We start from the raw sequence: 22,043 nt of genomic DNA, 5'->3' as shown, positions 1-22,043 counted from the left end.
AGGCTGAACCCGATTACCAACATATTGCTTTATTTCTTGGTGGTAGTAAGTTAAGGCTTTCTAGAGTCATACAGCACGCAGTGATTTGAACATTAGAATTTAAAACAAAGAACAACAATGAGCATTCAATTTAGCAGAGGCAGGAAGGAAGCAATGTTTAAAAACAGGTATGTTTCCTAATGAGGCTTTTTGCATGGGCTCTAAAAATCTGCTGAGCTGTTTCCCCAGGAACCACTGCCATAGATTCATACGACAGGGGAAGTGGAATGGGTAAAGAGCAGACGGGGAGAAAGACAGAAACGGGGAAAGACAGGGCATACCAGGTAATCAGTGTGAAGGCTGGCTCTGTCTCACGTTTGGAAGACAGTGCAGGTGCTATGGTCAAGAGGTGGTGATAAAGATATTTGGAATGGGACACTCTCCCTCAGGTTGTGTGAGCCATTTTGGATCTTTCCTCTTATTCCAGGAGTATTACATTGGCTCACTTGGAAGATCCCAGTACCAAGGGTTAGGGACAATCCTTTGTGACTCATATTCTGAAGCTTTGAACAATGTCACAAGTCACAGCCAAACAATTCCTTTCCCCCTGTGGCACGTGGCATTGACTGCACCTCCAAGTCGCTGATGGTGTTGACTGGAGAGGTGGCCATATATCATGTGATGCCATCTCACCGCTATCTCCTCAAAATAACACAAAGACACGCAGGGAGCCTAACGTGGGAGCGCAGCTGTCAAGTGGTGTATAGGCTGGATATGAAACTATTCCATGTGCTTGGCTTGGAGACACCAGGTTCTGGGTGTGGAGGGTGAGTCCTTTGAGAAAGAAATGAACTGTTTGGAAAGTGAAGGAGGAGGGGTGTTGCCAGAGAATAATTTAAGAGAGGTCATGGGCTTATCAACAAAAATCAATGAAATGACATGAAAACAAGCAATGGGATTGTTGGCATCCTGACTTGGCATGAATGAGGATTGCAAATGGATTTCCATGCAAATAGGACCATTTAACATTTATACTTGGCAATGGCTTTAATGTTGGATATCAAAGTCTTAGCTGGTGGACCAGTGCCTACGTCTTATCAATGTGTTCCCTCTTCCATTTGTTTGGGCACTTTGAGTGGACAGGATTTAAACTACCTGGAAATCTGCTGTGCATATTTGAGGGAGGACAAGCAGACAGTCAGAGGGGAGGCACACAGGGTGGCTATCTGCACACGTAAACACTTATGACTTAACCCCAACAGGCTTCATGTGATGCAGTCTGGATGCCCAAGAAAATAAACAGATGAGAAAACAGAAATGCGATCTGAATGACGAAGAACCGAGGCGTCTGTTCCTGCCAGCTGCAGGGCAGATGTGCGCATGCATGCCACGTGGGCAGTGACAGGGATTTGAAAAACCCTGGAGGACACATGTTCTCCGGGGCCTCCCTTGTTAATTAAAAATTGTGAGTGTCTTCCCTCCTACTTGGAAACACTCAGAAAAATCAACCTGACTCAGGGAGGTGGGTTTCGCTGTGATTAGGAATTCCATTGCCTCCGTGCGATGGGGTGGAGTGGGATGATGCCAAAAGCATGTGTGTGTACAGAAGCCATCCATCTGGCTGGGCAAAAGAAGATGACCAAGAGACTCACTCATCAAAAGAAACAAGCCGTGAATGACAATCAGATTAGGGAGAAGAACTTACAGGAGGCTGGGGTTGGTGCGCCTCCTGAAAGCACTCACAGAATAGATACCCTTGGAAGAGGTAGATGCCTCTTGTGCTGCCAAGGAGCTTGGGTTTACCGACATCTCTTGTTCCCTCGATTCTAAAATGGGCATGAAGCTCATTCTTGATTAGATCAGAGGAAGTCCTCTGATTCAGGGCTGGAAGCAGAAGCCCAGAGCAGTCAAGTGCTTTGCCCAAGGTCACACAGCTAGTAAGTGGTGGAGCGGGAGTAGGGTAGGAGGAAAAAGGCACGTTTCTTCCTTCACCCTGTTGACTGCTGCAAGTGATCCTTTAAAAGGGTATATAAGTGTTGTGTATATAGCAGGTGCTGTGACATTTATTTAACAAGAATTTTGTTTGGGTATGGGATGGGAGAGTGTGGTTTAGGCCAGTCAAGCAGTTTAAAGAGGAGGAGGTGTGGAGAGCAGTATTATTTTGATGACTTGTTACTGTAGGATAGGTAGGGGCAGGGTTGGAGGGGCAGGGTTGGAGGGACGGGGTGCAGAACTCGGGATGTGGCCAGGAGGCAAGAAACAGAAAGGGGACGTTCCTAAAGACACTGCGGTCAGCTTTCTAAGGTACATGCTTTTGAGAAGAGACATCACCACCAATGACCTGATTCCCCCCGTAGAAAACCATTGTCTGGAATAGAAATGGGGCTCCCTCACCCTCCTTTCCTAGCCCTCTGTTGCCCGTGAGAAATTAGGAAGAAGAAAAGCCAGATCCTTAAGAAGAACCTTCCTGGAAGAGAGAAGCTGTTCCGAGTGGGTGTCGGTGCTTACATAGGCTGCTCTGAAAAAAACAAAACAAAAAACCCAACGTGTTCTGTTCAGGTCTGCACGGCGACGGCGACGGCGGGGGGCTGGCCTCAGAAGAAGGCAGGGTTGGTGTGCTCGATGACGCAGCGCTTGCAGTGGCGTTTCACGAAGCGCAGCGCCTCCACAGACACCTCGCAGTCCTGCACGTTCAGCATCTGCAGGTCGAAGCAGTTGGCCGCCACGATCTGCAAGCCCTGGCCCGTGATGCTCTCGCAAGACTTGAGGCTGAGGCGCTTGAGGTTGAAGCAGTTCAGGGCCAGGCACTCCAGGCCCGTGTCGGAGACCAGAGGGCATTTGCCGATGTCCAGGGACTTGAGTTTGGCGCAGTTCTTGGCGAGGTACTCCAGGCCGTGGTCCGTGATGCCCTCGCAGCCCCTGGCGTTGAGGTAGCGCAGCTTGCCGCAGTACTTGGCCACGTAGCGGATGCCCACGTCGGTGACCCGGCCGCAGTGCGCGATGCTGAGGTACCGCAGGCGCGCCTCCAGCTTGGCGATCTCGCGCAGGCCGAAGTCGCTGACGAAGCGGCAGTCGCTGACGCTCAGCTCCTTGATGGAGGCGCAGTAGATCATCAGGTAGCGGAGGCCCTCGTCGGTGAGGCGCACGCAGCGTCGCAGGTACAGGTGGGTCAGCTGCGTGCAGTGCGCCGCGATGGTGTGCAGGCCTTCGTCTTCCAGCACGAAGCAGTCCGTCATGTCCAGGTAGCGGATGGAGATCTGTTTGCCGTGCAAGGGGGACAGCTTAATGGAGGCCTCGCGGGTCAAGCTGATGCAGGTCACCTTGGAGCATCCTAGACGGAGAGACAGAACACACGCTCAGAACGACCTCGGGGAATGGGGAATGGTGGGAGGGCTCCTGAATAGATTCCTCCCCCACTCTGGATTTGGGTCTCCATATTTCCCCCTTCCCTTCCTGGCCCCTCAGGAGAAGGAACGCAAGGCTGGGCTTTCCGTGTTCATCATTTAACTGCTCTGGGCTTAAGAGGCTTTGGGGTTTTAGAATCAGAAGGATAAGGGTTCCAATGCTAGATCCATCAATGGTTGGCCTGATGTTTGGGCAAATCGGTCTTTCTAAGTAGGTCCTTTGCTTTAAAGTAAGGGTGCTCTGCTTCCCCGTAAGGTGGCTGTAAAGAAGACATGAGACCATGTGTGTAAATATCCCATCCTGGTTCTGGAAAGTTCAGGAAGCTCAGTTCTTACCCTGCAGTGGTCTGGTAGCTCTCTGCTCCAAAGAAGTGAGATAGGAAATAGAAGGCTGGACCGTGGCGGGAGTTTGGCAGAAAGAGCACTGGCTTGGGAGTCACAGTCGAGCTCAGGTCTGCTTTTTATGGTCTGAGGCAGGAGGCTTAAGTTTTCTGAGTCTCAAGATTCTCCTCTGAAATGGGAGTGAGTAGCTGGTATGCCTATAACCCTGGGGATATAATAATGAGGATGCAACCAGGTAATGGATATGGATATACTTTGAAAACCATGGGAAATATATGTAATTAGTCTAACAAAGTGACCCTCTAGGGATTCAGTTCTACCTTCTCTGGTCCAGGAAGAACAACTATGTCATCAGGATTATCCTCCATCCCTTCAACCAGTTTGTCCTGCTTTTACCTGCTATGATCTATTTTCACAGCTGCCAGACATGTTCTGGAACAGTACTCCTGTCACGCTCAAGGTCGTCTCACTACATGTGTAAAGCTGACGTCTAAAGGGGGCCTCCAAGGACCTGCACCCCTGGGCCCTTATGTCTTCCCTCTCTTCCAATCCCACTGGCCTCCTTGCTAGTTCCCAGATGGCTCAGGTGCCTCCCTGCATCAGCAACTGTGCACAGGACAGGGCATCCCTGGATAATGACCTGGGTCACCCCCACTTTCTTAGGTTTCAGAGCAAATGTCCTTTTATAGGACAACTCTTTGGAGTCATCCTGAATGAAGTAGTACCTCCTGCCTGACTCCCATTTATTTTCAGCGTTCATTATCATTTTAAGGCATTATGTATTTATTTATTCACTTTTATTCACATTTATTTATGTGTTTGCTGTCCTCATGGAATGTAAGTTCCTGAGAAAAAGGACTCATATTGTTCAGAGCTGGTTCTCACTAAGTACCTATTAATGAATGAATGATTTATAGAGTGTACACAGTCCCTATATATCAGGGCTTTCCTAATAACTCAGTTGGTAAAGAATCCGCCTACAATGCAGGAGACCCCGGTTCGATTCCTGGGTGGGGAAGATCCTCTGGAGAAAGGGATAGGCTACCCATCCAGTATTCTTGGGCTTCCCTTGTGGCTCAGCTGGTAAAGAATCTGCCTGCGATGCGGGAGACCTGGGTTTGATCCCTGGGTTGGGAAGATCCCCTGGAGAAGGGAAAGGCTACCCACTCCAGTATTTTAGCCTGGAGAATTCCATGGACTGTATAAGTCCATAGTGTCACAAACAGTCAGACACAACTGAGTGACTTTCACTTTCCTTCACTTTCATACAGTCTTTTATAGGAAAACCTGATGGGATAATCCAACTTCGAACATTTAAATATCCTCAGGATTGTGATAGAGGCTGAGGTATATCTAATGTTGATAAACCAGCTATTTTATAGTTAATTATAATGCCTTTTATTTCTGTTGAAAGATAACATTTACAAAGTGCTTTTTATAAACATTTGAGAAAACATTTATTGATTTTCTTGATTCTTTTTTTTCCACTTGATTCTTTAAACAATCTGTTTTCTAGATAAGGAAATTAGTACTCAGGAAGATATCTTTAGATGCCTCTCTAAACTTTATTTCTAAACTCCCTTCCCCTAAATATGTGTGGGAATAAATTTTATATGTATATATTTACACCATATATTATATAACTATTATATATTTTATGATATATGAAACACTTATTTCATTATATATTTCAGTTCATTATATATTGCTATTTAAAATATGTACACAGTCTATTTTAGTATATGAACATACATCATTAATATACATAGCCAAATACATCACATAAATGTATGTGCATACATATATTTCCTTCCACTACGTAGAGTGTACATATACTTTTCATTTTCTCTCTCCTCTACCCAAATCCCTCTGCCGCTCTAAAGCCAGGTGCCTCACCTCCGTGGCTCCGTGCCTTGGCTGATGATGTCATCTCTAAGCCTTCTAAGCAACCACGTGATAGTGTTAATGGGGACTTTCCTCCCACTCTTGGCAGGCTGCCCAGGAAACTCTTATAATATAAAATTCAGGTCCTGGGAATAATGACATTCAGAAGCCATGTGCTACCAAGTCGAAGGATTTCAGGAAGGAGCAAAGAATACACCCAGCACTGGAGAACAAAGATGTGGCTTGTCAGAGGCTCTGCACACGACTCCAGGGGGCTCTGTGGTTTTGCAGAAGGTGGTTGGTACCCCTCAACTGTCGCTCTGAAATCTCCCTTTGTTTTGAAGTTCTTGTTTTACACTGACTGAGATCCTGCTTATGCTGAATCTGTATGTCCACGTAGTGGCTGCCCATCTGTGATGATATGACGGTGAAGGTACTTTAAGATCACAGGACAACTTTGTTCCTAAACTATTAGTTCCAGTTTCCTACTTAAGAAAGAAATAGTTAGTAAAACCTGCTGCACTCCAGGAAGGATACTCTATTTGGTCCAGGGATATATTTGTCTGCATTTTGAAACCGAACTCCAATTTAATGAAATACTAGTTTAGCTCAGTTTTGATGAAGATACTATTTTGATATGCTTACATCGTTTTAGGTCAATCATTTCAAATTTCAGCTTTAGCCTTTTTACAGATTTGCTAAGTTTGGGTTGAAAATAAACTGATTCATGGCTCAGTAGGTAATGTCTGTGGCCAGTGGATGCATGTAAACATTACAGACTTGGAGTGAACCTGAGAAATCATTCCCTTTGAAGTTCAATTTTTAAAGATGAGGCATCTCAGATTCAGTGAGATTATATGACTTTACAGTCAGACTAGGGAGAATATTCCTGATCCAAGACTTCTAATAGAGCAGGGATGGTAAGAAATGACTAAGAAATAGCATGAGAGATGTGTGACAGATGTACCAGCATGAAGTGAATATTCAGACACTGGGGCATCATAAGTCTTGGCAGTGGGGGATTCTTGGAAGAGAGAAATAATTTGAATACACAGATATGGAACCCAGGTAGTATAAAGTAATAGCAGGAGCAAATTCAAGGGACAGGAAAGCATGGAGGCAGAGGGGGCACGAGGCGTATTCACAGGATAAAACACATGATTTATCCTGTGCTAAGATGGGAATGATCCCCTGGGATAGGATCTTGGGGGGCTTCCTTAACATGCAGGGAAAGGAGTAGGGATATTACACAACCGGGAGTGGATAGTATGGGTTGAACAGATCTAGGGCTACCTTTAATTCATTCCAGATTTGGTTCAGCTTTCACAAAAGTGCTCATTACCACCTTCTCTCATTATCGGGTAATAATACTCTGGGATATAAAAGGATGATGTCAGCAAAGACCAACTACTGCCTCATAAGTGTGTTACTGAATGCTAACTACATAGTTTTCAGCAGAACACACATGGGAGGATTTAACATGAATGAACTCATTTAGTCCCCCCAACCAACTCAGTTTTACTGATGAGAAAGTTTTAGTCACTGCACTATAGCTTCCCGAGGGCTTGTTCAGAGTAGTCACCAATGACAATTTTGTTTGAACCCTTTAGAAATCAAGATGACTGTTTGGGGCTTTGAAACTCCTCTGTTCAATGAATTACATTATCACAAAGTACAGATATAAACTATGCCTCATTTTTGCCCATATAAAACTCATAATGAATTAAGAATACACAAGTACCCAGCTGCAAAACCGAGCAATGCTCTACCTGCTTACACTCAAAATGCAGATACCCGGGAGGATACCTTCAGGTTCCCGGGGGTCAGGCAGGAAAGGCTTTACTTAGGAGACGCTTGCACTGGGCCTCCAGCAATGAGACATCTGTTAAGGATTTTGGGGAGGGGAAAGGGGACAGAGGAGGGAATGGCATGCAGGCCAGAGAGATGCCCACACATCAGAGTGTACACAGGCATGGTGTGCTTGGGAAATTCAAATGGTTCCAGGAAACACAGCATTCAGGGGCAGAGTGAGATTTGAACCTAGAAAGAGCAGCTCATGAAGCACCATATATGCTTTGCTGAGCAACTTTTTCCTATATGTCATGAGGAGGAACTGGAGATTTTATGCAGGGAAATGAAGGGTTAGCTTCCCAGTTGGAAAACATTCCTCTGGTCATTGGTTGTGTAGAAGGCATACGATGGGGCTGAGGTGGGTATAAGGCTAGTGATCAGACAAGCATGTATCCAGGCACGCAGGTAGAGGAGAGGGGATGGACTCAATGTTCTGCCGGAGTAGAATAACCTGAACAGGATTCAACTGGTCTGATATAACAGATTAGGTAGAGGACTCCCAGGTCACCAAGTACAGGGGAACCTTTGGAAGCAATTTCACTTGTAGTAATCACAAGATTTAAACTTTAAAAACTGGTTAGTTGTAATATATTCTATTGATGTTTATAGATGTTATTAATTGTGATGGTTACTTTTATGTGTCAACTTGACTAGATGACAAAGTGCCAAGATATTTGGCTAAACCTTATTTCTGGATGTGCCTGTGAGCACGTTTCTGGACAAGATTAACATTTGAACCAGGAGACTCAGACAGGCAGACTGCCCTTCCCAAGCAGATGGTGATTGATGTTCAGCGGCTAAGTCACTCTTTGCCACCCCATGGACTGCAGCATGCCAAGCTTCCCTGTCCTTCACTGTCTTCAGGAGCTCGCTCAAACTCATGTCCATGAGTGATGCCATCCAGCCATCACCATGTCTGTCCATGGTGATGCCATCCAGCTATCTCGTCCTCTGTCATCCCCTTCTCCTCCTGCCTTCACTCTTTCCCAACATCAGGGTCTTTACCAATGAGTCAGTTCTTCACATCAGGTGGCCAAAGTATTGGAGTTTCAGCTTCAGCATCAGTCCTTCCAATTATATTCAGGACTGATTATCTTTAGGATTGACTGGTTTAATCTCCTTGCAGTCCAAGGGACTCTAGAGTCTTCTCCAGTACCACAGTTTGAGAAAGCATCAATTCTTCAGTGCTCAACTTTCCTTATGGTCCAACTCTCATATCTATACATGACTATTGGAAAAACCATAGCTTTGACTAGACAGATCTTTTTTGGCAAAGTAATGTTTCTGCTTTTTAATATGCTGTTTACTAAGTTTGTCATAGCTTTTCTTCCAAGGAACAAGCATTTTTTCATTTCATGGCTGCAGTCACCATCTGCAGTGATTTTGAAGCCCAAGAAAATAAAGTCAGCCACTGTTTCCATTGTTTCCCCATCTATTTGCCATGAAGTGATGGGACCAGATGCCATGATCTTTGTCTTTTGAATGTTGAGTTTTAAGCCAGCTTTTTGATTCTCCTCTTTCACATTCATCAAGAGGCTCTTTAGTTCCTCTTCACTTTCTGCCATAAGTGTGCTGTCATCTGCATATCTGAGGTTATTGAAATTTCTCCCTGCAGTCTTGATTCCAGCTTGTGCTTCAACCAGCCTAGCATTTTGCATGATGTACTTTGTAAGTTAAATAAGCAGGGTTACAATATACATTGTTAATGTATTCTTTTTCTATTTTGGGACCAGTCCATTGTCCCAAACAACAGTTTTAACTGTTGTTTCTTGACCTGCATACACATTTTTCAAGAGGCAGGTAATCTCTTTATACACACACTCACACACACACACACACACACATATACTGTGGTTTCTATTTCTCTGGAGAACCGTGTTGTCTAGTCACTCAGTTGTGTCTGACTCTTTGCAACCCCATAGACTATTGCTCACCAGGCTCCTCTGTCCATTGGATTCTCCAGGCAAGAATATTGGAATGTGTTGCCATTTCCTTTTCCAGAGGCTCTTCCCAGCCCAGGGATTGAACCCGAGTCTCCTGCATTAGCAGGCAGATTCTTTACCACTGAGTCACCAGGGAAGCCCTAGAGAACCATGACTAAACATTAATAAAAAGTAATAAGTGATAATGAATAAATGCTAGAGCTGGTTAGAGTGACTTTCAGTGACTTTTAAAGATAACTTGCAAGGTAGGCATGATAGGGATGGGAGGGGCAGTCTCACGTTCTCTGGGGGAGTTAAGCTCTAGACCAGCCAAGCTCTAGACCAGCTAAGCTCTATACTCAGTGGCAAGTATATTGCCACTGAGAAGGTGGCCAGTATCAGAGGCTAGTTGCGAGAACCAAGGGGGAATAAGCGCAGGTGAAATCACAGTTTCTAGATTCCCTCAGAACTGGAGGGCACCATTCGGCAGTGGTGACACAAATCCATCCTTATGACTTGTTGGGTAGTTTGAGTTCATCTACCTGAAAATACCCACCCACCACGATTCCTGCGAATACCTAGAAATCTGTGCTCTCAGTGAGTTAGAGATTCCCCCGATTATACAGTCTTTATTTACATAGATATCTAGGTCAGGTTGATAGGGAGAAGCTTAATACATAACGGTTAGCACAGGGGCCAAGCAGGGTCCACTCACTCAGGCTTCTAGCTCAGAAATTTCCATTCCCAAACAGCCCAAGCAGTTTCTGCATTTCTGAATCTCAAAAGAACTCCAAAGACAAAATACAATTACTTGCAGCCTGTCCTGAGGGTGCATGGGAGAGCCCCTATAACAAAGATGGGATTCCAAAACTGAGTCATTTTCTAATCTAAGAAAAATAAAAGAAAATGAGGTGTTTATAAAAGAGGCCCACAGGGTTCAGAATCTTTAAATGTTAAAGAATCCAATCCATTGATCCCCCCCACCTCTGTTCTTTTCTTTCTTTTTTTTAAAGAAGAGGAAACAGATCTAGAGAAAACTGTGAACTGTCCCAAATCACAAACTTTTTTTTTCTCTCTTTTTTTTAATGGAGGCTAATTATTTTACAATATTATATTGGTTGGTTTTACCATACATTGACATGAATCCGCCCCGGGTGTACATGAGTTCCCCTTCCTGAACCCCCCTCCCACCTCCCTCCTCCCTTTATCCTCCTTCTGGGTCATCCCCGCACACCAGCCCCGAGCATCCTGTAACATGCATCGACCCTGAACTGGTGATTCGTTTCACATATGATAATATACATGTTTCAATGCCATTCTCCCAAATCATCCCACCCTCACCCTCTCCCATAGAGTCCCAAAGACTGTTCTATACATCTTTGTCTCTTTTGCTGTCTCATATACAGGGTTATCATTTGCATCTTTCTAAATTCCATATATATGCGTTAGTATATTGTATTGATGTTTTACTTTCTGGCTTACTTCACTCTGTATAATAGGCTCCAGTTTCATCCACCTCATTAGAACTGATTCAAATGCATTCTTTTTAATGGCTGGGTAATACTCCATTGTGTATATGTACCAAAGCTTTCTTATCCATTCGTCTGCAGATGGACATCTAGGTTGCTTCCATGTCCTGGCTATTATAAACAGTGCTGCAATGAACACTGGAGTTCATGTGTCTCTTTCAGTTCTGCACAGAAAACCCTAAAGACTCTACCAGAAAACTACTAGAGCTAATCAATGAATACAGTAAAGTTGCAGGATATAAAATTAACACACAGAAATCCCTTGCATTCCTATACACTAATAATAAGAAAATAGAAAGAGAAATTAAGGAAACTATTCCATTCACTGTTGCAACGAAAAGAATTAAATACTTAGGAATATATCTACCTAAGGAAACAAAAGACTTGTACATAGAAAACTATAAAACACTAGTGAAAGTAATCAAAGAGGACACGAATAGATGGAGAAATATACCGTGTTCGTGGATTGGAAGAATAAATATTGTAAAAATGAGTATACTACCCAAAGTAATTTATACATTCAATGCAATCCCTATCAAGCTACCAATGATATTTTTCACAGAACTAGAACAAATAATCTCACAATTTGTATGGAAATACAAAAAACCTCGAATAGCCAAAGCAATCTTGAGGAAGAAGAATGGAACTGGGGGAATTAACCTGCCGGACTTCAGGCTCTACTACAAAGCCACAGTCATCAAGACAGTATGGTACTGGCATAAAGACAGAAATATAGATCAATGGAACAAAATAGAAGGCCCAGAGATAAATCCACGCACCTATGGACACCTTATCTTTGACAAAGGAGGCAAGACTATAAAATGGAGAAAAGACAGTCTCTTTAACAAGTGGTGCTGGGAAAACTGGTCAGCCACTTGTAAAAGAATGAAACTAGAACACTTCCTAACACCATACACCAAAATAAACTCAAAATGGATTAGAGAGCTAAATGTAAGACCAGATTCAAATCACAGACTTTTGAAGCTAGTTCCCACCACATCACAATGCTTTCTCTTTCCAGAATTCCTTGGGCGGGGGGGGGAATGTAAGAAAACCTCTTCGTTTCCTGCTTCTTTATGCCAACAGCTGCTCACAACTAACTGAACATACGGTTTCCATGGCTTTGTGCTGGAGCCAACTGAAGGAGGGGAGCAGGGAAAGAATGTATGAGAAATAATTGACTGTCATCGGAAATATTTTCAGATGTCAGTGTTCAAAAGAGAGAGTGAGCTCCGAGAGCTGACTTTTACCTCAGGTTTTGTTAGAGGATATCATTTACCTCAGATGCTGGTAAATCCCCAACTCTATTTCTTTGCCTGTTCAGTGGTTTTTACTTTGGACCCCTCCCCAACAGTCCCTGAGGTTGTGGCTCACGCTGCTCATTTCTTTAACTCCCAGTTGCATCTCACACACTCCAGCCTCTCGAAAGTGTGTCTTTTGACTGGGTAGCGGATGAGATAAAGAAAGGCTGTTAGTCTGGCTGGATCCACGTCTGGCGCCTCAGTGTGAGTCTGTGCTTTAATTCTTCCTGCCTGTGAGAGGTTTTCAAGCAAAGCAGCCATGCTGGGAGTTCCTTCATTTTAGAAAAAGAACTAAAGGGCTTTCCCATGGCTCAGTTGGTAAAGAATCCGCCCGCAGTGCAAGAGACCCTGGTTCGATTCCTGGGTCAGAAAGATCTGCTGGAGAAGGGAAGGCTACCCATTCCAGAATTCTTGGGCTTCCCTTGCAGCTCAGCTGGTAAAAAAAATCCATCTGCGTTGTGGGAGACTTGGGTTTGATCCTTGGGTTGGGAAGATCCCCTGGAGAAAGGAAAGGCTACCCACTCCAGGATTCTGGCCTGGAGAATTCCATGGACTGTATAAGTCCATAGGGTCACAAAGAGGAGGCCACGACTGAGTGACTTTCACTTCACTTTCAAAGACTCCGCTTGGTGGGCCCCCCTTGCACTCTGTAATTAAGAATTCTGCTTGATGGCAGAGGCCAACACAATACTGTGAAACGATTTTCCTTCAATTAAAAATAAGTTTGTGAAATAATATTGCTTGAGAAAAGATGTAAAAGCAACCCAAGGCTGAGGAGGGTGGGAGTGAAATAGGGGGAGACCCTTAGCCATGATGGATTTTTCCCAGTGTCTGCAAAATTTCGAGCCATGGTGACCACAGACCACAGCACAGAATCAACTTAAACACAGCTCTCAGGCTCCATGAGACAGTGACCAGTGGATGTCAGGGCAGTTTCTAAACTACTTCTCTTTCAGCTAGAGAGCTGGCTGTCATTTATCTGTGATTAGACACCTAGTTCCCATTATCCATGGTTTGTGCTTCCCTGCTGGCTCAGATGGTAAAGAATCTGCCTGCAATATAGGAGACCCAGCTTCCAGCCCTGGGTCGGGAAGATCCCCTAGAAAAGGGAACAGCAACTCTCTCCAGTATTCCTGCTTGGAGAATTCCAAGGACAGAGGAGCCTGGTGGGCTACAGTCCATGGGATCTCAAAGAATCAGACACGACTGAGCGACGAACACCGCCTCACGATCTGTGGTTGCTCTGAAATTACTTTGAGAATTATGGGGAGGAAAGACACACTCGGGAGTCACACTAACTTGTGGGACTTGCCTAGCTGCTGCAGTGGTTAAGACTTCACCTTCCAATGCAGGTTCGATCCCTGGTCAGGGAGCTAAGCTCTCACATGCTTCTTGGGCAAGAAACCAAAACATAAATCAGAAGTTATATTGTAACAAATTCAATAAAGACTTTTTGAAAGATCCACATCAAGAAATAAAACAAAAAGGGCACACTAACTTGAATTGCCAGACATAAGATGCCTCTAACTCCTCTAAGAAGTTGACATCATTTGACGAAAGGGACACCTCTGGCCCCCAGAATCATGATTCCATAAAGACAGTTTTACAGGAAGAAGAGTCACCCTGCTGAGCCCTGACTATCACAAAGGGGGACCCTTCCCAGTTGTCAGCGTCCTCTCCTCCTTTGGGAGGGTGCGCTGGGAAGGGCCCACGGATGGCCACGTACCTGACACATCCAGGTGCTCCAGGTTGGGACAGAGGGACACCACGTCGAAGACTGCCTCGTTGGAGATATTGTAGCAGCCGGAGACTTCCAGCCGCCGGAGCTCCGGGCAGCACTGGGCAATGGTGTAAAGACCTCGGTCCGTGAGCCGCCTGCAGCCACTGACACTGACGGTTTCCAGCATGAGACAGACGTTGGGTGTGTCCTGACAGAGTCTGCGGGTGAGCACCTTGAGGGCGCGGTCCACGTTGATGGTCTCGCCCGTCAGGCGGATAGTCCTCCAGAGGCGCGGGTCCCAGGCCAGGTTGTACCAGCGGCGGCACACGCGCGCGCAGCGGCACAGCTGGTTGGTGGGCAGGAAGGAGAAGACGTGCACCATGGCGTGGTCCGGGAGCCGCTCGATGCTGGCCTGCTCCTTCTGGGGCCTGGAGGCCAGCCGGATGAGCGGGTGGGTGAGGCGGGTCGGGGGCGGGGAGTGGACCATGGCCACCGTCTCCCCGGTGATGGAGGACGAGGAGGTGGACGAGCCCCTTCCATTCTGAAATCCCGGCAGGTTGGGTGGGCATATCAGGGCTGGGCTGGGCGTGCTCAGTGTGCGCATGCTCAGGTCGGAGTCTGGCAAAGGACAGAGAACAAAGGGTTAAGGATGGACGGAGCGGAGTGGGGCGGGGGGGCGGGCGGGGAGGTGGCACCCTGTCCATTGACATCCTTCCTGGGCGGAGGCCGGCTCAATCGGTCTCACTGGAAGCAGGAGCCCATGCAAGTTTTCCCCGCTAAGAAAAGGGCTAATTCTTCACTATCTCCACCGGGGTGGGCACACTATCTCTAAAGGGTCAGATAAGACATAGTGGAAGCACTGCAGGCCATCTGGGTTCCATCCCTGTTGCAATTAGTCAGTCCTGCTGTTTTAGTGCAAAAGCTGCCATAAACAACACGAAAACGAGCCCAGCCGTCCTGGCTATTTTTCCATAAAACTTGTTCTGTAAAAACAGATCAGCCGATTTGGCCCCAGGGTTATAGTTTGCTGACCTCTGATCTACATTAACGGTGATTATCTAAAGGGCGCAACTCCAAAGTTTCATTATTTCTATACTGGGAGAAGAAAGCTCATATATTGTGAACACAAGCTGATTTACTCTGGTTAGGCAGATGCTTACCCATTTATAAAGGAGAGGAATGCATTTTACAAGAGGGGAAGACTGGCCAGTGGGGAGAGAACATTAGCTATCTTTGCCTTCACCTGCCCCCTAGTGTCCAGTCCCCCATCTTTTGATAATGGTACCCCAAAGTCTGTGATCTGGGTTGTGGAGAGCCACCCTGCTTCCTTCCTCTGTTAGACTGGGCACTTCAGATAGTATCTGCAGTCCTTGAATATCTGTGGCAATACTTATTTTTCTTTCTTGTCAGTAATTCCTCCCTTTGCATTTGAATAATGTGACTTTTTTTCTGTTCCTTGGAACCAAAAAGGTCACTTGATGAAGAAGCAAATGGTTTATAAATTTATGAGGGATTGAGAGACCTTTAGAATACTGCTTTAAGAAGTCTGCTCATTTCATATCCCTCCCCCAACCTTGATATATATATATATGGAAGAATTTATTCTTGCACTATATAAATGTTTGTATGTTATACATTTTACATATTTAGATGGATAGGTTTGTTTAGGAAGACATTTGTTCTTTCTAAATATGTTTATATATTTCATACACACGTGTGAATATATATATACACACATATATTCTATATATATATATATATAGAGAGAGAGAGAGAGAGAGACAGAGAGTTTACCTCCAAAATACACAATTCTTTGCCTGTGAAATAAGTGAATTGGTCTAGATAATTTCTAAGTCACTTCCAGCTCTAATTATAGCTCTAAAGACTTAATCAAAAATTCTGTCCTTGTGTGCTTTTTCACGTTTTGTATCTTGGGAATTTTCATTCAAACACTTGTCTTTTCAAAGAACTCCTGGTAATAACACATAGAACTTCTGACACAGGACTTCTATGCTGTGTATTTGTAGTTTTCTCATTGATAGACTTTTTCTATGTTTTCTTTTAAATGTACTTCTCTGTAACCTAACACTGAAGATGCCCTACACAGGTCACCACTTTTCTCCTGGAGCATCTTTGAATTACTGTCTGCCTCTCCCTCAGCCCCATACACTTAAAGACACACCTTATCTGCCTCTTGAAGTAGGAAACCTTTTGTGACTGAGTGCGACCGCCACCCCCTCTAAGAATAGCTGGGCTTCCCTCATAGCTCAGTTGGTAAAGAATCTGCCTGCAATGCAGGAGACCCCAGTTCGATTCGCTAGAGAAGGGACAGCCTACCCACTCCTACATTCTTGGGCTTCCCTTGGGGCTCAGCTTGTACAGAATCCTCCTGCAATGTGGGAGACGTGGGTTTGATCCTTGGGTTGGGGAGATGCCCTGGAGAAGGGAAAGGCTACCCTTTCACAGAATACCACTCCAGTATTCTGGCCTGGAGAATTCCATGGACTATACAGTCCACGGGGTCGCAAAGAGTCTGACATGACTGAGCAACTTTCACTTCACTAAGAATATTTCCTTTCTGTCTTTGAGATAAAATGAATTCCTTCCCTTTTGAAACCCCACCCTTCCTTATACAGACATGTGTGAATATATCTTTCCCTGTTGCTTGACTGTATTATTTTTCTTACTTTTGCATCTCTCCCTGTACCCCCGTATCCTTTGTCATGAGATTCTGCAGTCTTCCTAGGCAGAGTGTATTTCTTCAGTCCAGTGACGTGCTTTGGCCATGTGACTTGCTTTGGTTAGCGAATCTTAGGGGATGTGATTTGCCCAAAGCCATTTGTGTGGTTGGGCTTGCCCACCTGTTTCTATCATCACCATGGGAAGAACATCCTCAGTTGGTCCACTGACCTTAGGATGACGAGAAGCCCATCACCTCATCAGATGAGCAGAAAGAAGTGGTCCCAACCTGCAGCTTAGAGCCTAGCTCAACCAAACCTGGCTGGAGTCAACAAATGCCCAAATGAACCACAGATGTGTGAGCTGGAATACTGAGGTTTGGGGTAATTTGTAATACAGCACCGCCATGACAACAGATGATGGATACAACTTCTACTACACTAAAAACCCCTTTGAGACAAGGATTATATCCTCTTCTTTTTTGTGTCCTGGCAGTGCCTGACATGGTTTATGGTACATAGTGCGGCTGTGTGTGCTCAGTTGTGTCCGACTCTTTTGAGACCTCATGTACTGTAGCCTTCCAGGCTCCTCTGTCCATGGGATTATTTTCCAGGCAAGAATACTAGAGTGGGTTGCCGTGCCCTCCTCCAGGGGATCTCCCGGACACAGGGATCGAACCTGAGCCTCCTGCATTGGCAAGCAGCTTCTTTGCCACTATGATACCAGCGAAGCCTTATGGTACACAGTAGGTGCACCCTAATGTCTTGAATCTGAAAGGAAGCATTAAAAGGATTAATATCTAGCCTGGTATGTACTTTTCTATCCCAGCTGGTATACATACTGCATTTTAAATCATTCATAAGAAAAAAAAAATATGCACTTCTGTCTTTTGTAATCAGCTAAAATAAACAGTACATCTTTAAGGAAAACCTTAAGTGTAAACCAATTAAGGGTTTGAAAACTGCCATCCAAGCTACCACAGTACTAACCATTATTACATGAACTCCTCGAATTGCCTCTGAAGTTACCATTTTTCTCAGGAGGTTGAGCAACTTCTTTTGGATCAGGGAGGAGGGATAATCTTAGGTTTTCAGCTCTGACATTTTAGCAGCTGTGAAGGCTCTGAAATCTCTCTCCTCCCTGCCTATGGTCCATTCATCTTAAAAGAGAAAGACGCTTAACTCTTCTGCGGAGACCTGTGTAGTTTGATTTGGGCCCTGGAGGAATGGACTCTTCTTATGGTGGTGGTGGAGAGTGGATTCCTAAAACCTGCGTTTATAACGGATTCACTTTTTATTATTCTTTTATACTCCCAGCACTGGATCACAGGAATACATCCAGATTGCCTAGCACGGCTGTGCATTTAGGAAGGCTCTTAGTTTGTTTTTTCTTTCTTTTCTTTGCCAATAATCATGCCCTGGTATTAATGGAGTCCATACTCGTAAAGAGATAACAGTCTGGCACCCCTGTGGGAAACATTCTGCCCTGGGAGACTCAGGAGTGCAGTATTGGCTCTCCTCTCCAGCTCTTAGCAGCAGGACTCTCAGCAGTGATTCAGGAAGGCAGTGCACTGGGGGCGGAGCAGGGGAGTCTAGGAGATTTCAGCCAGGAGAGCTGGATGTCTTCTTTTGCCAGAGCATGCACCAGGATTCTCTTGAGTTCTTTGTGCTTATTCTATGTGCGTGCCAAGTCGCTTCGATCGTGTCCGACTCTGCGATCCCATGGACTGTAGCCCACCGGGCTCCTCCATCCGTGGGATTCTCCAGGCAAGAATACTGGAGTGGGTTGCCATGCCCTCCTCCAGGGGATCTTCCTGACCCAGGGATTGAACTCATTTCTCCTGCATTGCAGGCGGATTCTTTACCGCTGAGCCACCAGGGAAGCTTATTCTACAGTAGGTCAAAAACCCTCCGAGAATTTCTGAAAGGATACAATCGGTTGTAACTGAATAAACTGCACTCGATAATTAGAAAAAGGATAAAGAATGATGAGTAATGCTATGGCCTAAATGTTGCTAGCTGTCTCATAGTCGTATGTTGAATGAATGTTAGCTCCCGAAGTGAGTATGGAGGGTGGGGCCTTTGGGAAGTGATTAGGTCTTGAGAGTTGAACCTTCGTGAATGGGCTCAGTGCCTTCATAAAACAGACCCCAGGAACTGGCTCTCACTTCCGCCCTGCGAGGTGACAGTGAGGAGGCAGACTTTTATGAGGAAGCGGGCCACCAGCAGATACTGAATCTGCCAGCACCTTGAACTGGGACTTCTAGAACTGTGAGAAATACACTTTTCTTCTTTATAAGCCACCCAGTCTGTGGTATTTTCCGATAGACAAACAACAACTAGAGATGTTCATGCCTAGATGTTGTCACAAAGTACCTTTTCTTGAGACTTCATGTATATATATATATATATATATATATAGAGAGAGAGAGAGAGAAATATAAATATATAAATATTTTTTCACTGAACACATGCTCACATACACACATAAACACATATTTTTAATTTGGAAATAAATGTTATTATGGATAAAATACTCATAGTTGCCAAACAGTTTCTCTTACCCTTTGGGACTCAGAGCCATTTATTGCCACAAGGTATGATGTATTATAACAAGAAGTAGTTTTTCCGCACAGAATGATCAAGAGTCCCAGAGTATAAAAGCATGTGTGCCAGGAAGAGAGCATGGCTTCAGATTCAAAATGAGGACCCTTTCTGCTACTGAGTCATGTGTTCCAGGCGGATACAGCCGGGCAGAAAGACCTAGTGCTCTCCTTGCACGCAATTTTGTTCTCCTTTGTCATTTTCAGAGGACTGGCAGCTAAATGGACAATGGCAGGAGCTTCTGTTTTTTCTGATACAGATTAGAAACAAGGATGCTGATATCTGGTCCCTGGACATACACTCGAGAGGAAATGACCAAAGACAAATATTAAGATGATAGAGAGAAGAAATTTGGAGCCCTTCTCCTGGCCTTATATGACACTGCAAGACAAACAGAAGCAAAAAGAAAGCTGACTTTACTTGAACTCAGAATATAAATTCAGTCTATTTTCTAGGAATGAACATATTTTCATATCTGAATACCTACTCCAAGTGAATTTCTACCTATCTGATGTCTTGAGGGCAAAATCGACCCCCTTATCTTAGCAGTAAGATGGTCCCGTTGGGTGATGACACAGAATAACTGAGAGGATATTATTGCCACTTTTAATACACTGTATACTTTCGTATGCATTTATATAAATTAGCCATTACATTACATCTTTCTTTACCGTGCCCTTAGGCAAATGGCAAGATGCATGAATAACATATGGAAGAACGCTTCCCTGAGACACATATTTTTGAGAACCAAAAGTAGCACTTGCAAAAACTGACTGTAATCAGTTGCTCCATTGTCTCTGATTCTTTGCCACCCTGTGGACTGTAGCCTGCCAGGCTCCTCTGTTCTTGGGATTTTCCAGGCCAGAATACTGGAGTGGGATGCCATTTCCTTTTCGAGGGGATCTTCTCAACCCAGGGCTTCCCTGGTGGCTCAGAGGTTAAAGCGTCTGCCTCCAATGAGGGAGACCCGGGTTCGATCCCTGGGTCAGGAAGATCCCCTGGAGAAGGAAATGGTAACCCACTCCAGTATTCTTGCCTGGAGAATCCCATGGACGGAGAAGCCTGGTAGGCTACAGTCCACGGGGTCGCAAAGAGTCGGACATGACTGAGCGACTTCACTTTCTTTTTTTCTTTCACTTTTCTCAACCCAGGGATCAAACCTGCGTCTCCTGCATTGGCAGACAGATTCTTTACCACTAAGCCACCAGGGAAGTCCTTGCAAAAAGTACCAAGTGAAATATACATTTCCAAAAGCTTATGTCAAGAGTCAAATCTACGATAAGTGGAAATGGGCATCATGATGAAATGGCACAGAGTAGCTTGTTTAAAAGCCTCCCTTCCCTGTTGCTTCTATGGTATCCATATTCCCATGAGATGCAGGTATCACCCACACAGTGTTCTTGGCAAGAATCACTGCAAATCAGCATATGCAACAGCCACTTGTATCAATTATTTGAAGATCAAACGTCCCCTGAAATACCAGGACAAGGAATGCGCAAACTCGGAGGAGATAAATACATCTTCATAACATCTGAAAAATTTCCAGAATGTAAAAAATAGGTGACTTTTTAAATTTACCAAATGGCTATTTGCTCTGCTGACATTCTTTGAGCAAACTTTTTTCAATAATAAGTACATGAATTGATAGGGAACTCAGTTAAAGGTATGCTGCTAAGTCGCTTCAGTCGTGTCCGACTCTGTGCGACCCCACAGATGGAAGCCCACCAGGCTCCCCCGTCCCTGGGATTCTCCAGGCAAGAATAGTGGAGTGGGTTGCCATTTCCTTCTCCACAGTTAAAGGTATACTCAATGAATTACTTCATGGTAGGTAGGATGGACGAAGAAGGCAATGGCAAGCCACTCCAGTACTCTTGCCTGGAAAATCCCATGGACGGAGGACCCTGGTAGGCTTCAGTCCATGGGGTCGCTATGAGTCAGACATGACTGAGCGACTTCACTTTCAATTTTCACTTTCCACTTTCACACATTGGAGAAGGAAATGGCAACCCACTCCAGTGTTCTTGCCTGGAGAATCCCAGGGACGGGGGAGCCTGGTGGGCTGCCGTCAATGGGGTCACACAGAGTCGGACACGACTGAAGTGACTTAGCAGCAGCAGCAGCAGCAGGTGGGATGGATGCGTGAATGGAAGAAAGAATGGGCAAACAGACAAAGGTACAAAATGAAAATATTACAAAATCTGCACAAAGGGCATGTTTGGTTACATGTAAATATGGAAATGGAAAAGAGGTCGTCAATTATGAATACGTAAGACTCTAAGAAAGACAGAGATGAACACATGTAAATGTCATGAAAGCAGAATGGGTAATTTATGGAGAAATGAGCAAACCATTCATTTGCAATAGGACATGTGTTTTGTGACCTATCTGTTTTTCCTAGTGATATCAAGGAAATATCCCCCAAATTGACATATAACACCAAAACACCCACCACGGATGTCTGCAGGAAAATATACAGAATAAACTGCAAGGGATACATAGAGACAGACATTGGGTATTCAAATTCAGTAGTCTGGGCTGCTACAGATTTACAGGCAGGAAAGAAAGTGACGATTCATTTACTCATTGGATCATTTAACATACATGGTTACTGTTGTCTGAGTGCCCAGTGGGGTCTGGAAGGGAGGAGTTTTTGCATTTGACTAAATTATAAGGTGAGCTTCCCAGGTGGCGCCAGTGGTAAAGAATCAGCCTGCCAGTGTAGGAGACATTAAGAGACATGGGTTACATCCCTGGATGGGGAAGATCCCCTGGAGGAGGACATGGATCCCCACTCAAGTGTTCTTGTCTGGAGAATCCCATGGACAGAGG

The 22,043-nt window shown here is 44.9% G+C and overlaps 1 protein-coding gene across 1 annotated transcript in view; it reads right to left on the bottom strand.

Moving 5' to 3' along the window:
• Positions 1-248: 248 nt before the first annotated feature.
• Positions 249-22,043, bottom strand: part of FBXL7 (F-box and leucine rich repeat protein 7) — a 458,360-nt gene continuing 436,565 nt past the window's right edge. The window contains exons 3-4 of the mRNA XM_055422246.2: positions 13,939-14,550; positions 249-3,310 (exon numbers count right to left, since the gene is read on the bottom strand). Coding sequence (XP_055278221.1) covers positions 2,574-3,310; positions 13,939-14,550 — 1,349 coding nt within the window. The 3' untranslated portion in view covers positions 249-2,573. The remainder of the gene's footprint in view (positions 3,311-13,938; positions 14,551-22,043) is intronic.

Source organism: Moschus berezovskii, chromosome 18 (genome assembly GCF_049115385.1).
Source record: "Moschus berezovskii isolate FMDL1 chromosome 18, NW_MosBer_1.0, whole genome shotgun sequence".
Classification (NCBI taxonomy): domain Eukaryota; kingdom Metazoa; phylum Chordata; class Mammalia; order Artiodactyla; family Moschidae; genus Moschus; species Moschus berezovskii.
This window is presented reverse-complemented; position numbering and strand designations above follow the sequence as displayed.